The sequence below is a fragment of the Lygodium microphyllum genome, chromosome 16 (assembly GCF_053477565.2).
Source record: "Lygodium microphyllum isolate KBCC chromosome 16, Lygodium_microphyllum_v1.1.10, whole genome shotgun sequence".
Classification (NCBI taxonomy): domain Eukaryota; kingdom Viridiplantae; phylum Streptophyta; class Polypodiopsida; order Schizaeales; family Lygodiaceae; genus Lygodium; species Lygodium microphyllum.
In genome coordinates this window covers 102,582,096-102,597,303 of record NC_141150.1, presented here as the reverse complement: position 1 = coordinate 102,597,303, position 15,208 = coordinate 102,582,096, and the positions used below count along the sequence as shown (strand labels likewise).

The 15,208-nt window shown below is 42.5% G+C and overlaps 1 protein-coding gene across 3 annotated transcripts in view; it reads left to right on the top strand.

The window, feature by feature from the left end:
• The window catches only part of RST1 (ARM repeat superfamily protein), a 198,476-nt gene that overhangs the window by 30,787 nt on the left and 152,481 nt on the right, over positions 1–15,208 (top strand). For all 3 annotated transcript variants that reach the window (XM_087696145.1, XM_087696142.1, XM_087696144.1), the window contains exons 3-5: positions 9,494–9,577; positions 9,718–9,988; positions 10,419–10,684. In XM_087696145.1, the coding sequence (XP_087552271.1) occupies positions 9,494–9,577; positions 9,718–9,988; positions 10,419–10,684 (621 nt within the window). The remainder of the gene's footprint in view (positions 1–9,493; positions 9,578–9,717; positions 9,989–10,418; positions 10,685–15,208) is intronic.

The window sequence follows — 15,208 nt, the reverse complement described above, 5'->3', positions numbered from 1 at the left end:
GAGTCTTGGTGCATACCATCTCTGATATCACTCTTGACCATCAACAATGAGCGTCTCTCCCTCACAGTGCTGCCTAGACCCCTACCAGAGGACATTGCCAAACATTGGAGGACCCTCACTAGCTGCTGCCACACATCCAGGAGCTGTCCGGCCTGCCGCCACCTGTTCTAGAGGCTGTCTACAGCAGGTGACATGAGTTTTCAGCTGGCAACTTCATCCTTCTTGTTGCTTCATTCCATCAGTTTTCAGGCCACCTTGCTGTTCATGATCTTCTCTAGCCTGTCATGTGCACAACAACTGCTGCATTTTGCAGATTTGGAGGTCTACACCAATAGTCAACACCTTTTTTCTGCTGTGTTTTTACTCCAGACTGGCTGCACAGCAATTGACTTGATTGTTTCCTTCAATTTTAGTTACTACATCTTTACATCAGCCACAACTGCGTTTTTGATTGCTGGACGTCTGTACATATTGCTGCCATCATCAGCCATTATTATGCCCCAATAGATTTCAGACTGCTGCTGCCTTTTTGGGATCCATTCGAGTACGATACACGTTGACACTCACTTCTTCAGCCACCTTTGTCTCGGTTCTAGAGACATGGAGGTTTGAGGCCCATTGATCGTATCATCTTCATTCATTAGCATTCAGCATTCTACAGATTGTGCTTTACATGTTTTTATACACTTGCTTTTCAGTGTTTGCCATACCATTTCTTTACAACACCCTCCTTCAGCCTGCTCCCATGAGAGTCAGTGATTGCTGGATGTCTCCACTCCTTGAGCATCCATGTACGCATTATCTTCTTTACTCATTCATTTTCAGCATTTCATTTACTCATTAGATACTCCTTTTCCTCTTTTTGCATTTGTGTTCTTGTCTACATTCACTATGTTTTAGTTGTCTTTGTGCACTCATTGTTTTCTTTGTGTAAGCCTTAGGATAACTACACAAAGTAGCATCACAAGACAACATACCGAAAAACACACATTTTTGTATGGACTATCTTTGCCTTCTAGGAAATTTTACATCTCAATCATGGACTCCTTGACCGAAATCCGAGTACCAACAAGGGTGTGCCAATTCTTGTAACCATCATATGACCTATCTCTTGAAGAAACCAACAGGATGCTTCCACACGAAACATTTATCTATTTCAACATTCATTCATGGCCTATTGTCTCTTGGAGCATATGATCTCTCCCAATATAAAACCCATGTCTTATTCCTACATGCAACGATGAGACACCCAATTGAGAATGATGACAAAGTTTGATGGTCTATCTCAACAAAACAATAGATTCTTAAGGTGGGGAAGAAAGCTCTAAACATGCTATGCTGCCACAATGAGAGATTCACACATGGTCACATTAGTTGCGTGACCCATGTCACACCCACAATAAAGAGATGGGTGTAGAGATCAGCCCACTACCATATGCAAAAGCCTCCATTTGAAGTACATGACTGATCCTTGCAAGAACATGAACATGTGGGCCTTGGTAAGTTGAACCAATTGTCCAATAGTAGTCCATATCATATTTTTATTACTCTAGCTTGTGGCCCTTCCAAAACCATGTCTTGTTGTAAGCACTGGGAAGAACGTGAGAATGACAATACTTTGAGCTTAACCAAGTCCATCAATTATCACCATGAAAATTAAGAGAGAGTAGAGTAGTTTATTATCGTCCACGGAAGGCTAAATTATGACCCATGGGACCTTTCCAGATATACAATGATTCTCCTTCCCCATGGTAGGAAATGGTAGCTATGGTGAAAGAACAATCTATGCAGCGTGGTTCTCCCGAGAGCGTAATATGCGGGTGATGAGAGTCCCTAACTTTGATACAGGAGTAGTAGTCAGTAGTCAGAAACTGGTGAAGTGGCCCCTGTAAAGGGATATCAAAGTCAGCCTGTATGTGTGCATATGCTGGGCATGTCATAATCATGTGCTCCTCTGATTCTACACTTTGTCGTCCACACAGCTTGCATAACCTCGTCTCTCTTGCCTGTCCACTCCATGCACCTGTCTCGATCAATAAAGTGTGTGATCAAGTTCGAAGTCGTGCAATACTCCATCTAAATACCACTGAGAGCGGGTTGGCTATGTATGGCTGTGTGTGTGCCTCTGCCTGCATGTAGGATTCCCAACATGAAGGATAGATATGCATACTGGAATAAGCAAGTTTGCCATTTGCTCCCTTGCTTTGATGTTTTTCTTGATATGCTCGCAAGAGGTCTAATTGAAATGTGTCTATGCATATATCTTTGGATACCATATCTAGATATCTATCCACTCCCCACCTTTTAAACCATTTTCACATATCCAACACCCATCCTGTTGAAAGCACTTTACTTTTCCACTCTTCTGTAGGTGTGTGCTAGCATCCCATGCCCGTTTGAGGAGCCTATTGTCATCCATTTGACGTATTCGGGTGGCATATCTCAGTACTCGGATCATAGCATGTACCTCAATTGGCCGACGGCCAGTTTCCAAAAGCATAAGTACATATGGTGTGGTGCTTTTGATGCCCAAATGTCTACAAATAAAAGCTTTTTGCAACTTCTCAATGTCGTTCCATGCAGATGAGGAGATGCTCCCCCCCACACTTCCACTCCATATAATACCGTCCGTAGAACATATGCATCAAAAATCATACAGTGAATTTTCTAGCATTTATCTTTTGTACGGCTGTAGTTGTTTTCAAAGTGATAATACTTGCTTTTCCCTGCTGCTAACCGCCGCTCCACACATGTATGCCATTTGTGGTTTGCAGATATCTCAATCCCCAAGTATTTGAAAGTAGATACTACCTCTATAGACTGTCCCGCAAAATGTACTTTTGGTGGGGTCTTTGATTGCTTGGTGCGCATAGCCATTAGCTTTGTTTTTGATACATTCTCCGTCAAACCACTATCTTAACAAAACCGTTCAAGAATCCCCATGAACTGTTGCATACGTTCCCCAGTATATGTAAAGAAGACCACATCATCTGCATAAAGCAGGAGCAAGATGGCAAGCATACCAATATGCGGGCTTTTGGCTTCCTCTTCATTCATAGCTGTGAGAAGTATTTTCTCTAGCTTATCAATGCATAAACCAAATAAGGTAGGGGAGAGCGGGCAACCTTGTTTGACTCCCATATTACTCTCAAATACTTGTGACAATTCGTTGCGACCTCTGAGGTGGCACACCACTGGTTGATATATCCTGTAAATTCCCATGCATAGATCATTTGGGACCCCTAATTCTTGCATTCTTGGTATGGTGTTAAAAGCCTTCTTAAAGTCCACAAAACAACAATATAAGGTTGCTTCCTCAAGCCAACTCTCATCCATAAGCACACGTAAAGTAACCAAATGGTCTATGGTGTTATGACCAAGGCAAAAATCTGCTTGTCCATAAGCTCGTTTGTTATTACTTTCTACCCATTTACTCAATTGCATTTCCAAGATAGTGCTGAATAGCTTTGCCATGGTTGCACTGACCATAATCATGCGGTAGTTTGTGAGCAAATTGCGATCTCCTCCCTTATACAACGGTTGTATCCAATTCTCTTGTCATTCTCGGGGAAAACCATATGCAAAAGCATAATGTATCACATGTAACATAAATAGTCTCGTCTCCTTTGTTGTCCATTTCAACATCTCCATATTCAACAGCAAAGTATCACATGCTTTTCCATTAGCCATCTTGTTGAGGGCTGCCTGCAATGTTTCTAAAGTGAATAGAGCACTAAATGACTGCGTATGTACATCACATTTGATGGGCTGTATCCCTTTATGCATGTAAAGTTCTGTAACATATGATAACATGTCAACATCTGTAAAATCCCTCATAACCTTTGACCGTTTGGTTTGCAATTTTCTCCATGCTTGCCTTAGACATTTCTCAAACTCCCTAGCATCTTCACTTTCTTTGGCCACTACATATTGGCGTCGCTTTTTATGCGTGAGAGCATTGTATCGTTTTTCGTCCGCACACACACACACACACACACACACACACACACACACACACACACACACACAGAGAGAGAGAGAGAGAGAGAGGTCAATACTATGTTGAGAGGGAAACCCCCCTCTCTCCCTTTTGAGGAATTTATTGAAACAAACCATGGGAATCGAGTGTCTGAACCATACACAAAAGGGCTAATTTGTTGCAATTTTGAAAATTAGGATTTTGAAACCCTAATTTCTCCGAACTCCGGGTATCAAGTTTATTTTCATCTTTAGTGCTTGGATTAGATCAAACCAAGTAGAAAGTGCTTCTTGGATGAGAGATAGATAGGAGAATACAAAGCATGTGGTTGAAATTTCAGCATGAGAGCTTATTCCAAATGAAGAGAGAGACCTCCAATATATAGGTGTGGGGCTTGGGTGCTCAAAAGTGAAAAGTAGAGGTTACAACTGACAAGTGTTTACTGAAAATGACAAGTATAGGGACACTTGCCTCTTCAAAATGACACATTTCCTATTCTAGATACCACATGTCGTTTTTTTAGAGAAAGAAGCTTCCAAATCTTTTACGCTAAAAATATCTCAAATGGGTAAGAATTTGAGATAGCTATTGAAGACAAAATTGTTCCTTGTGAAATTCCAGAGCCGTTGACGTGAACAGAATTTCCATTTGAGCAACTTTCAAAAATAGTAATCTCCTAAATTTTAGGAGTTGCCAAATTTAGCTTCTAGAGAGCTTCATTATATAGGTTCACAAGTTCATGGTTTGTTTCTTTAATCATGAGCATCTGGTTTCACTCTTTGAAACCACTCATTATATGGGCTTCTAGTCAATGTGACTATCTGAGTGTAAAAGCCTTAGTCATTTGAGCTTTCCTCTCAATCTAATGGCTTGACTAAACTTTTAATTTCTCTTTGGCATCTCGTCAATGACGATCCAAGTATAATTATAGGGTGTTCTAACCATTGACCACCCTTAAATAGAAAGATGAACATTTAATTATATTTTGAAACACTTAAATAATACAAATCACATTTCAAAGTGCATGAGCATCAAATTAATTTGAAATTATTCAGGCAATATATCTTCATAGCAATTGATATACAAAAGGTTTGTTACACTTGTGCCAAGATACATTTGCCAATACACTCAAGGTAGCAACATCACTATCTACATTCAAAAGCATGGTAAAGAAACTAGGAACAAAGACATCTCATATAACAATTACATAAGCCCTAACTTTGTGACATTGAACTCTTGCTTGTTCCTTTAGAACCTAAAGCAAGAGTCTCAAAAACCAATTGGTAATCCAAGCAATGTTAGCCAAAAACCAAACTAGGCATGAATCCACATATCACACCACATGTATATGCTTTCACAAGCACTATGCTCTTTAAGAAGCTCTATCCAACAACAATCTAAGGGCTGCGTGCAAGCCTTGCGCTGATCACCACTCCATGAATGCCACGATTGATGGTATATCATGAGGATAATAGAACATTGAATGCAAAAAACCATGCAATTGCTGCATCCAATGAATGAATCTAGACATGCATTCAAACATACATAGTCTTGAATGTCCACATAGTTGTCTTTTAATGGCTTATCCACTTTGCGCTTGGCCATCTTGTTGAGGCCATAACTAGTGGTTAACTATGAACATAATAAACTACTTGATGCTGTGAGAGTGTGCAATAGAAAAAGGAACTTGAACAGAGAGAGAAGAAGACAGTAGGAAGATGAAGGAAGAAAGAAATCTGCACAGGCTGAAATAAATGCTGAATACAAATGGAAGGACCGATCAAGGGAGTCTGAGGCATTATGTTGAGGGCACTCGATGTGGTTGGAAATGATGACAACAACAATAGCATTGGAGACAGAGGAGTATGTTGAAGTTGGAGGAGCAGCCTGCTCTTAGAAAAATTGAGGAATCCCTGAATCTTGCATGAGCTTCTGATACCACTAAGGAATGATGATAGGCTCATCTTGCTGCAAAGGAGAGTGAAGAAGCCTCTAGTACCTATAAAGCACTTGTTTGTGAATGGGACTCCTTCTTCACCTTGGGAAGGTGAATCCTCCTCACCCAATGAAAGAAGACTCCTTGCTTGATGGCTCAATCTCCCTAAAGGAAACCTGAGGAGATGGGAAGGGTTAGAAATACTCGGTGATGAAGTAGTAGATGAAGAAGCCATGGAGGGTGGAAGGGGAGGGTGTAGGGGAAGGAGGGGGAGGAGTTCTAGAATGAGGAAGGGGTGCCAAGGGATAACCTGGAAGAGAGGGGAGGGGTTGATGGTGGGGAAAGGGGGGTGTTAGTTGAAGTCGAAGAACCACCCATAAGAAAAGAACCGTTAATTGGGTCTTTGGAAGCCATAGCCTCATCAAAGATCACATCCCTGCTCACCTCCATCTTTTGAGTCGTTGGGTCGTAGAGCCGATAGCCCTTTGTGGTCGTAGTGTAATCAACAATTTGACTTGGAATCGAGTTTGCTTGGTCTTTTCTTCTTGTCCACATGGACATATACCTTGTATCCAAAGTTGTGAAAGTGCAAAATTGAAGGCTTCTTTTTAAAGAAGGCTTGGTAGGGAGTTATATCTTGCACTGTCGAAGTAGGTGACTTGCTGTGGATATGGACTATAGTAGCAACTGCCTCACTCCATAAGGAATGGAAAAGAGCTCTGTGTTCCAACATTGATCGGGCCATCTCAAGCATGGTTCGATCGGCACACTCCAACACACCATTTTTAGATGGTGTTTTTAGATGGGAATATTTCACTTGAATACCTTGATCTCTACAAAGCTTAGAAAATAGTTTAGAACAAAACTTGCTGCCATTATTGGCTTAGACACCGTGAACTTTGAAGGAGATTTGCTTCTCCACAAATACCTTCCACTCGTAGAAGCAAGAGTACACCTTGCTCTTGTACCCCAAGAAATAGGGCTATACATAACGACTAAAGTCAGCAACAATTAGCATAAGGTACTTGGCCTTCCCAAGGGAGGCTATGTCCATAGGTCCGCAAAGATCGATGTGGACCAACTCAAGCCTTGTAGATACCCTTTGAGTAACAACTTGTGGATGAGGTGGTCTATGCTGCTTGCCCCAAGCAACTAGGGCATAGTGTGTGAATGGGAGGGAAATTTGGAAGTCCCTCAATCATCTTCCTCCTCGAATCCTGCCAAGTAGCATTGAGATTCAAATGCACATAATGAGCATGCGAAAGCAGTCCAAGCTCGTGTGAAGTCCGTGCAACAACGGTTGTGAGTGTGTAGAGGCCACTCTCCTATGTACCTGTCCAAAGAGCAGCTCCAAAAAATGCATCCTCCATTGTAATTGCATCTTGATTAAAGATGACTCAAATACCTAGCTAAGTAGACCGTAAACAAAGAGAAGGTTAAAGCCAAAATTGGCTACATAGAGAACTTTGGCCGAAGAAGAATGTTGATCGGGCAAGAAGAGAACGGTCCCCTCTCCATGCACGAGGACTGAAGAGTTGTCACCAATGGTGATGGATCCTTCTTGTCTTTCTATTTCTTAGCTTGTGGCTTCCCCTTCTTCTTCCCGCCCCTAGAACCTGCAGTAAAAGCCTTTGTGGAGCTGAATCCACTAGTGCCCACTTCTTTGAGACGCTCATTATGCTCTAAGACAAGCGGTGAAAGCTCCTTCCAAAGAAGCGTATCCCAGGTCCTCCAAGTTAGAAGGCTGGTGTAGAAGACATCGTACATAGGAGATGGTAACCGAGTCAATGGAATCATGGCCATATCCTTCGAAGATATCATTCTCCCGAGGGACGTAAGCTTGTCCTACATATCCTCCAATTTGTGGTTGTGATCCTTCATAGAAGGAGAGCCATTAACAATGAGTATCCAAAGCTTCTTCTCCAAGTAGATCCCATGGGCAAACGTCTTTTGATGGTAAAGAGACGCAAGCATCTTCCACACCTCCCATGTAGTCTTCAATCTATGAACATAAACCAACATAGAATGTTTCAAACTCATAAAGAGAAAGGATTGGGCTTGAGAGTTGAGCCAATCCCAAAGGGCTGCACAATCCGTTGATGACCCATGTGCGGGGTCTTTCATGGGCCGGGGAATAGGGCGAGAAATAAACTCCCAAAGGTCAAAGGTGTCGAGAATGCACTTCACCTTACACGACCATAGAAGATAGTTGGAGCCATCCAACTTGTCTTCTTTGGGCAAAAAAGGAAGCACGTGCACCTATACAATGAGTGCCATGTAAGGCATCCTTAGGCCAGTAGACCGAGTCTTATGAGAAACATGGAGGGAGGGAGGAGGAGAGGGGTGCTTCAAATGAGGAGTCCAAATAGGGGACTATGACCTCCGATAATCTCACCGTCTCTTAAAGGAATGATGAGAAACCTTATCCTTTGTGTTAGTAAAGCTGAAAAACTGGTGTTGAGCCAGAAAGCTGATGACTGGGAGAGAAAACTTATCACCTATAGTCAAATGACTATCGCATGGGCTGGAAAGCAGTCGCCTCTAGTAGAAGACTGTTGCTTGGTATGTAGAACTTGTTCACAACAGTTGGGGAGGGTGCCAGGGTAGTAAATATGAGGACAACAACTTGTGTTTTGGGGGTTGCGTGGTCTCTTGGTTGAATAGACTGCACTATGTCCACTCTCAGGTGATGATACCATGTGAGAGTGTGCAATGGAAGAAGGAACTTGAACACAAAGAGAAGAAGACAGTAGGAAGAAAGAAATCTGCATTGACTGAAATAAATGCTGAATACAAATGGAAGGACTAATCAACCCTTTCACGCAGCTCGAGGCATGAGTAAGGGCACTGGATCTGGCTGCAAAATGATGAGGCAGCAGCAGCATTGAAGATAGAGGTGTATGCCCAACCAGGTGCCAGTAAGATGGATAGCATTTCTAATAACACTTGAACCAGATGTTTTTTAGCTTTTTAATAATGCGCTCCACTTGAACTCGTGTGCTTTTTGACAGGATGGAATTTCTTTGATATGGCTGATTGCAAAAGCACTGTAATTTTTTGCTAGGCTAGTCATTTGCTTAGCTGATGGTCCACCTAATACCACTTGAACACTGTGCTTATTGGCAAGATGGAATTAATGTTTCTTTGGTATGGTTGCAAAAGCACTGTAATTTGTATCTAGGCTAGTCTTTGCTTAGCTTATAGTCCACCTAATACCAAAATGCCAATTCAAAGAAGAACACAAGCAACTAGGAATATCTGTACCCTACAATTATGGATGAATCCTAGAATCCATCCAAGCCAACACCACCACCATAATGGCATTCACATAATCAATCATGAACTTGTAGATTTAGGGAGAGCATCAGCATATGTGACCATAAAATTCCACAGCCCAGGATCTACCTGCCAAGTCGAAATCTGCTTCTGGTATCAGAAGTTTGGCAAATTTGATTGCATGACTGCATCTGGTGGAGACCTAAGTTCGCATCCTAATCATGCATTGTGCATATCTCTAATGTTTGGCTGTTGAAGTATGGCTTCAATGTCTTCTGGGTATCTAAAAAATCTCATTACAGGAGGTTGAATGGATTTTGATTGCCTCTGGAGAGCTGGTAGATGCAATTGAAAGTATGGTGATGCAGGCATCGTCTGACACAAAGGTGCTTTGAGGACATCTGCATTTCTTGTGTTTCTAACAAAACATTGTAATAGCTGATTTTCACTTTTTACTATGAGAAAACACTTTATCTTAGGTGGTTAATGATTCTTGCATCATGTCTATAGTTTTATTTTGCCACAGGTGGTCTGTTTTCAGCATTTCGTTATAAAGATGCTTGATTTTCTTATTCACGTTGGGCATGAGATAAAGCAACGTAGGTTTTCTTTGCTACCAATCCTTAACCTCTTGGGGCGAATGGTAAAGCTACAAAAAGCTGTTGCAAACGATACTGATGTGTGGAGTTGGATAGTGACCTCTCTGGCACATTTGCTAGCAGTCACAGATTTGGAGGATGAACAATTGGCTCTCATCTATTTGGCAAGAAGCTTGCTCAGGAGAAGTGACTTAGAAGGTGATTTTCAGCTTTGCTTTGCAGTTATATTCTACAATGTCATCTGGATTTGTTCAGCTTATGTTGCATTTACTTTTGATTTTCGTTGATGCAATGTTCAAATATTTTTTGACCAACTGGCAATCCTTAGTACTGGTCCTCAAAACCCTTTTGAAGTAGTGGCTGTTTAAATGAAAGAAAAAGCTGACACATGCAACTTGTCTGCAATCATACATGTGGATGTTGTGCTTTTGTGGTTATTGATGACTTTTAGGCTTGATTGGAAACATTCAAATGCCTTAAGTAGAAGCATGATAGTGTGTAGAGAACGGCCCTTGTTTAATACTGCTGTCTTGTGCTCAATTGTGAAATGAGGTACTAAGATTCACTTCGAAGAAGGTTCACCTATTTGCTGCTCTTGACTGTTTTGATTGATTATGAACTTTTGCAGGGACCAATAATCTGCAGAATTGCACTGGTGCTTTACCTGCTGCTCTTCTATGGGTTTTTCCTACAATAAATGTTATGCCATCAGCTTCGTCCCTTTTGAAAGAAGCGGCGGCAAAGTTACTAGAGGATTTGGAAGTTCTTCTCAAAACGTGTTTGGCACAAACAGGGACTAACTTGTCATATCAAAGAACCGACTTCTGTGTAACCTCAGTAAATGGGCAGCTTGCTGTTTATATGCATCGACTTCTACAATGCTTATGGTTTGATGTATGGTGTCCTTCAAGCACAAATTATTGAGCTGACAAAGGCTTTGTGTTTTAGTCCTTCCATTTGTGCTGTTTTAAGAATGATTGTGTTTCTCTAATTGTGCCTGATATGCTTACTCTATGCTTCTATATGCAACAACTTGAATCTAAAGTGATGAGAAAACAGGGCAGAAGCTACAGTTCTAAAATATTGTAGGGATAAGGGGAGACAAAATTGGCTTAGATCACATATTTAACATACTTGTTACCATATGGAAAAGAGTTAGGCACCAAAAAAATCCAGGCCCCAAGTTTTGGGGCCTTGCTTAGTGGTCAAGATGAAAAATAATATTTAGATTCATTTTGACCAGTATCACCTAATATGTGGCAGGTTGACTGCCCTGCAGCCATATTATTGGATTATAAGTTTGAAGGTAGTCTGTGCAGGATCTGTCTGGGTGGGGCTGATGTGCTGGTTACATTGAACGGTCTTTGGTTTTGTATGGAGTCAAAGATGCCATGTTCAAATACTGAACTTATGTGTTTGTGCATTGACATGTGCATGGAACTTGTCCTGCATGTTTTACAAAAGATTGTACAAACTTTTTAGAGGTAACTCAAGCAAGGCTTTATCAAAGAGGAACTTTCAAACTGTTCAAAACTTCATTTTGATGTCAAAAATTTTGGGAAAAGACTAACAATCTGCAACAAGTAAAGAAAAGTATAGTCCCTCTCTTTGATGCAATGCAAAGGATTGGTGACTGCATAGTTAATAGCCTTATTTGTGGAATTTTGACCATTTTGTCAAGGGCTATCTTGTGGCCTCTTCATAACCCTAATTTCTGTGCACCAAGTTGATGTTCCATACTACTGTACTACCTTGTTCAAGCTGAAGGTTGCTTTTCCATACTCGTTCAAGCTGAAGGTTACTGTTCCATATGTTGCACCATCTTACTTGTTCAAACTGAAGGTTGCTGTTCAAACTGGTTACAATCACAGAGTAAGAGTGTAACCCTTAATCTCTTATCATGCCTTGATGTTAGACATGTTTGAAGGGTTGTGGTTGGCACGTCACTGCACCCTTTCGATTGGGTCTTTGCTAAGCCCTAATATCCCACTCCAACACAACCACAAGAGATTTTGTTTTCCTTTCTCCAATTTTGGGGCTATTGGCAGAATTGAGTCACCCAGAATGCTTTTGTTTTTCATTGCACTTCTGGTGTTCAGAGATGTCTTGCTAGGCTAAAGGGTCTCCTACATTGGCAGCTGGATCTTATTTAGCACATTGATATTCTTTCCAGGGAGGACTTGATTCCTTGGCACACGACAATTTTTGCTACTAATTTGCCATGAGTTTTGTAAAGTTTTTAGTACAAAAGTCATTTGGTATAATATAATTACGAGTGAGAGAGAGAAAGAAAAAAGAAAGAAAGAAAGATATATTAACGTCTACATAAGGCCAATGTGGCCTATGAGACAAAATCCAGAGTACATCCATGTCTAATGTCATCTCATCAGCAAGGAATTGATAACATTACAAATAAGTGGGTGGCCTATGAAACAATACTGAAAATAACTATACGATGGGACTATACTAGGGTTGAACCATGTGTAGTGTTGTTCCATCGGTAGAAAAGAAAAGGAAAGGAAAGGAGAATCAGATCTGATAGAACCATGTACAAAAGTGTGGTGGGGACTATGGGCTGTAGCTGATCTCAAGGTCTACACATGATCTCAGCTTTGATGCGGTCCCTAGCTGCTTCACTAATATGCCTGGTGGTGAGTTTGCGGTGTCTTGTGATAATGGCTCTAATCCGTTTGTGGTTTGGCCTCCTCGGATGTGGTCCTGGTAGACGGGGTCATCGTGCTCGACGAAGGGAAATGGCTCTATCCAATGTGACTCCACGGTGTGGCCTGTAAGGTGTCTGGTGGGGTGGATTTGTCTCTGCTAGGCTGGTAGTGTCAGCAGGGTCGGCTCTGTAGAAGAAGTTTGTCACTGCTCTTTGTGTGTGTCCCTTTGGGTGAGCTGTCCTCCTGTCTCGCAGTAGTGCAGTTCGGCGCCTCTCGAGCTTCAGGAGGAAGAGACCTAGGCATCTTTGGTCCTCGTACTCCATGACGCGACGAAGGGGTCCAAATCCATCACGGAAGAGGCAGCGGTACCGTCCTCGTATGTCATAGTATACTGTGCATCTGCATATGTAGTGCTCCTCTGTCTCAGGCTCTCGACCATAAAGCTGGCAAGTCCTATCCTCTGCTAGGGTGTTTATCCATGTGCCTATCTCTATCTGAAGCCTATGTGAGGAGATACGAATGTGTCCGATAGAAACCCGTACGCTATGGGAGAGATGGGTGTCCATATATGCTGGCCGAATAGTGAAACCATCATCAGAGAGACACAAGAAATGACTCATGTAGAACTCCATCCTCGATCCTAGAGGGAGTGGTGGATGGATCCATGTCCTTGCTGTCTCAATCCTCAAGATATCAGCTCTGATCATTTGGTTCAACTTTGATTGGCTGAGAGAAAGTGTAGGGTAGTCAAGGCTATAATTCAAAGGTGGAAGACAGTCAATATCCAAACCATGTAGGCTCATCCAAATAGTCATCTGTGAAAACCAACAATTTTTCTTGCCTCCTGCTGCTAGTTGTCTAGATGAGGTTAGTGCGAATCTAGAGTATCTATGGTGTGGAAGTTCCCATAGTCTGTGCCAAAAGGTCACTGCCTTGAAGAGTGTCTCCGTAACTATAGGTGCTGCCCCTAGCGCTGCTCTGACAATGGGATGTGGGGTGGAGGGCTTACTCCTAATCATATGTGCTATCATCATGATCAATGGCCTTTCCATGCTATCCCAACCAGCATAATAATCCCTCTCTACTCCAATCTGATCAGTGAGTGGGCTAAGATGCCTGTGGTACAAGCTGCAACTCCATACCTTTGCTCCATATAGTAATGTAGGTGTGACTAGGGTGTCAAACAACTAGAGTTTGGTGTGGGGCTCTTGGAACTGTATGTGAGCACATTGACTCTCGAGTGCCCCTAGTGCTGCGTATCCACGTGCCATATGTGCCTCTGATGCCCCTCTCAACGAAAAACATGGGCTAGAGAAGGTGACTCCCAAATAGACATATTCCCTCACATGCTCCAATATGTCTCCCCCAAATGTGAATTGGTACATAGATCTAGTCACCCATGCTGCTGAAGTATTGAAAACAATGGTTTTGATCTTCCCAAGGTTCACTGTGAGGTCTTTATCTCTATAGAAGATGTGTAAAGCATCTAGATGGCACTGCAATCCCTCCGGTGAATCTGAAATGAGAACAATATCATCTGCACATAGTAATATCGGTATCAACACCCCTGCCAGGTTGGATACGCCGGAAAGCCGGGTGTGGAGTTCCTTTGCTTTGCACGTACTCAAGCAAGATCTTTGGTTGTGGCTGGACAGAATGTATATCATGCATGGGGATGATTTTCTTCCCGAGATGCTAGAAATGAAGGTCTTGCAGCAATATGCGTTGTCGGACCATTTTCCCCTCCAGCTTGAGATGCGGGCACAATCTATTGCACCTTTTGTGCAATTGCTGGATAGGCTCCCTTTATGTTTCAACTCCTCTTATTTGAAGCATTCAATTTTCCAGGGCTATATGCAGCAGTTGATTGAGAGGTTCTTATTGGACTTCGCCTCTGAGGGCTTGCCTTCATTTGCACGGCTGCTCTCTAATGTGCAGCGGGTTGCTCGGCAGTACGGGATCCATCATGCCTCGCTTTGTCGCCGACGTCGACATGCAGCAGAGGACTTACTGGCTTTGGTCCGTTCCTTGCTCCTGGATTCCCCAGATGATGATTTTCTGCTGTCACTGGAGAGGCGTTTGGCCCATCTTATTCAAGTGTTTCAGTTGAAATCTTATCAGCAGGCCAAGCTGCATAACTTGACTGACACATTGTAAGATAGTGCCTGCCAGTCTCATAAGTTCTTTCGCGCCTTGCATGCGTCTCCGGCTCGCGAAAATATGACCAGACTCCAGGATTCGGAAGGTCGCATGGTCACTGATCCGCAGACCATTGTCACTATGTGCAGAAATTATTTTATGGAACTTCTTGGTTCTTCTCCCTCGCCTTCTAGCCAGGTTACGCATGCCCGCTCGGTCTTCTATCATCTGGTCCGCCAGCAGGTTCCAGTTGATATGCAAGCCACTTTGGAGGCCGATATTTGCGAGGAGGAGGTTATGGATGTTTTGTTGCACCTGCCGAAGGATAAAAGTCTTCGCTGGGATGGTCTCACTAACGAATTCTTTCAGACCTCGGCCACGCAGTTGGTGAAGCCATTGCTGGTCATGTTTCAGTAGGTTTGGGAAACAGGGGTCATGCCCTCCTCATGGAAAGAAGGCCTTATCAAACTAATTCCAAAGGTCCCTTCGCCGTCAAAGCTGCAACACTAGAGACCAATCTCTTTGATGGGCTCCATGTATAAAATCTACTCCAAAGTGCTGGCGAATCAGCTACACAAGCACCTTCCAGCTATTGTGCATCCTCTCCAATATGGTT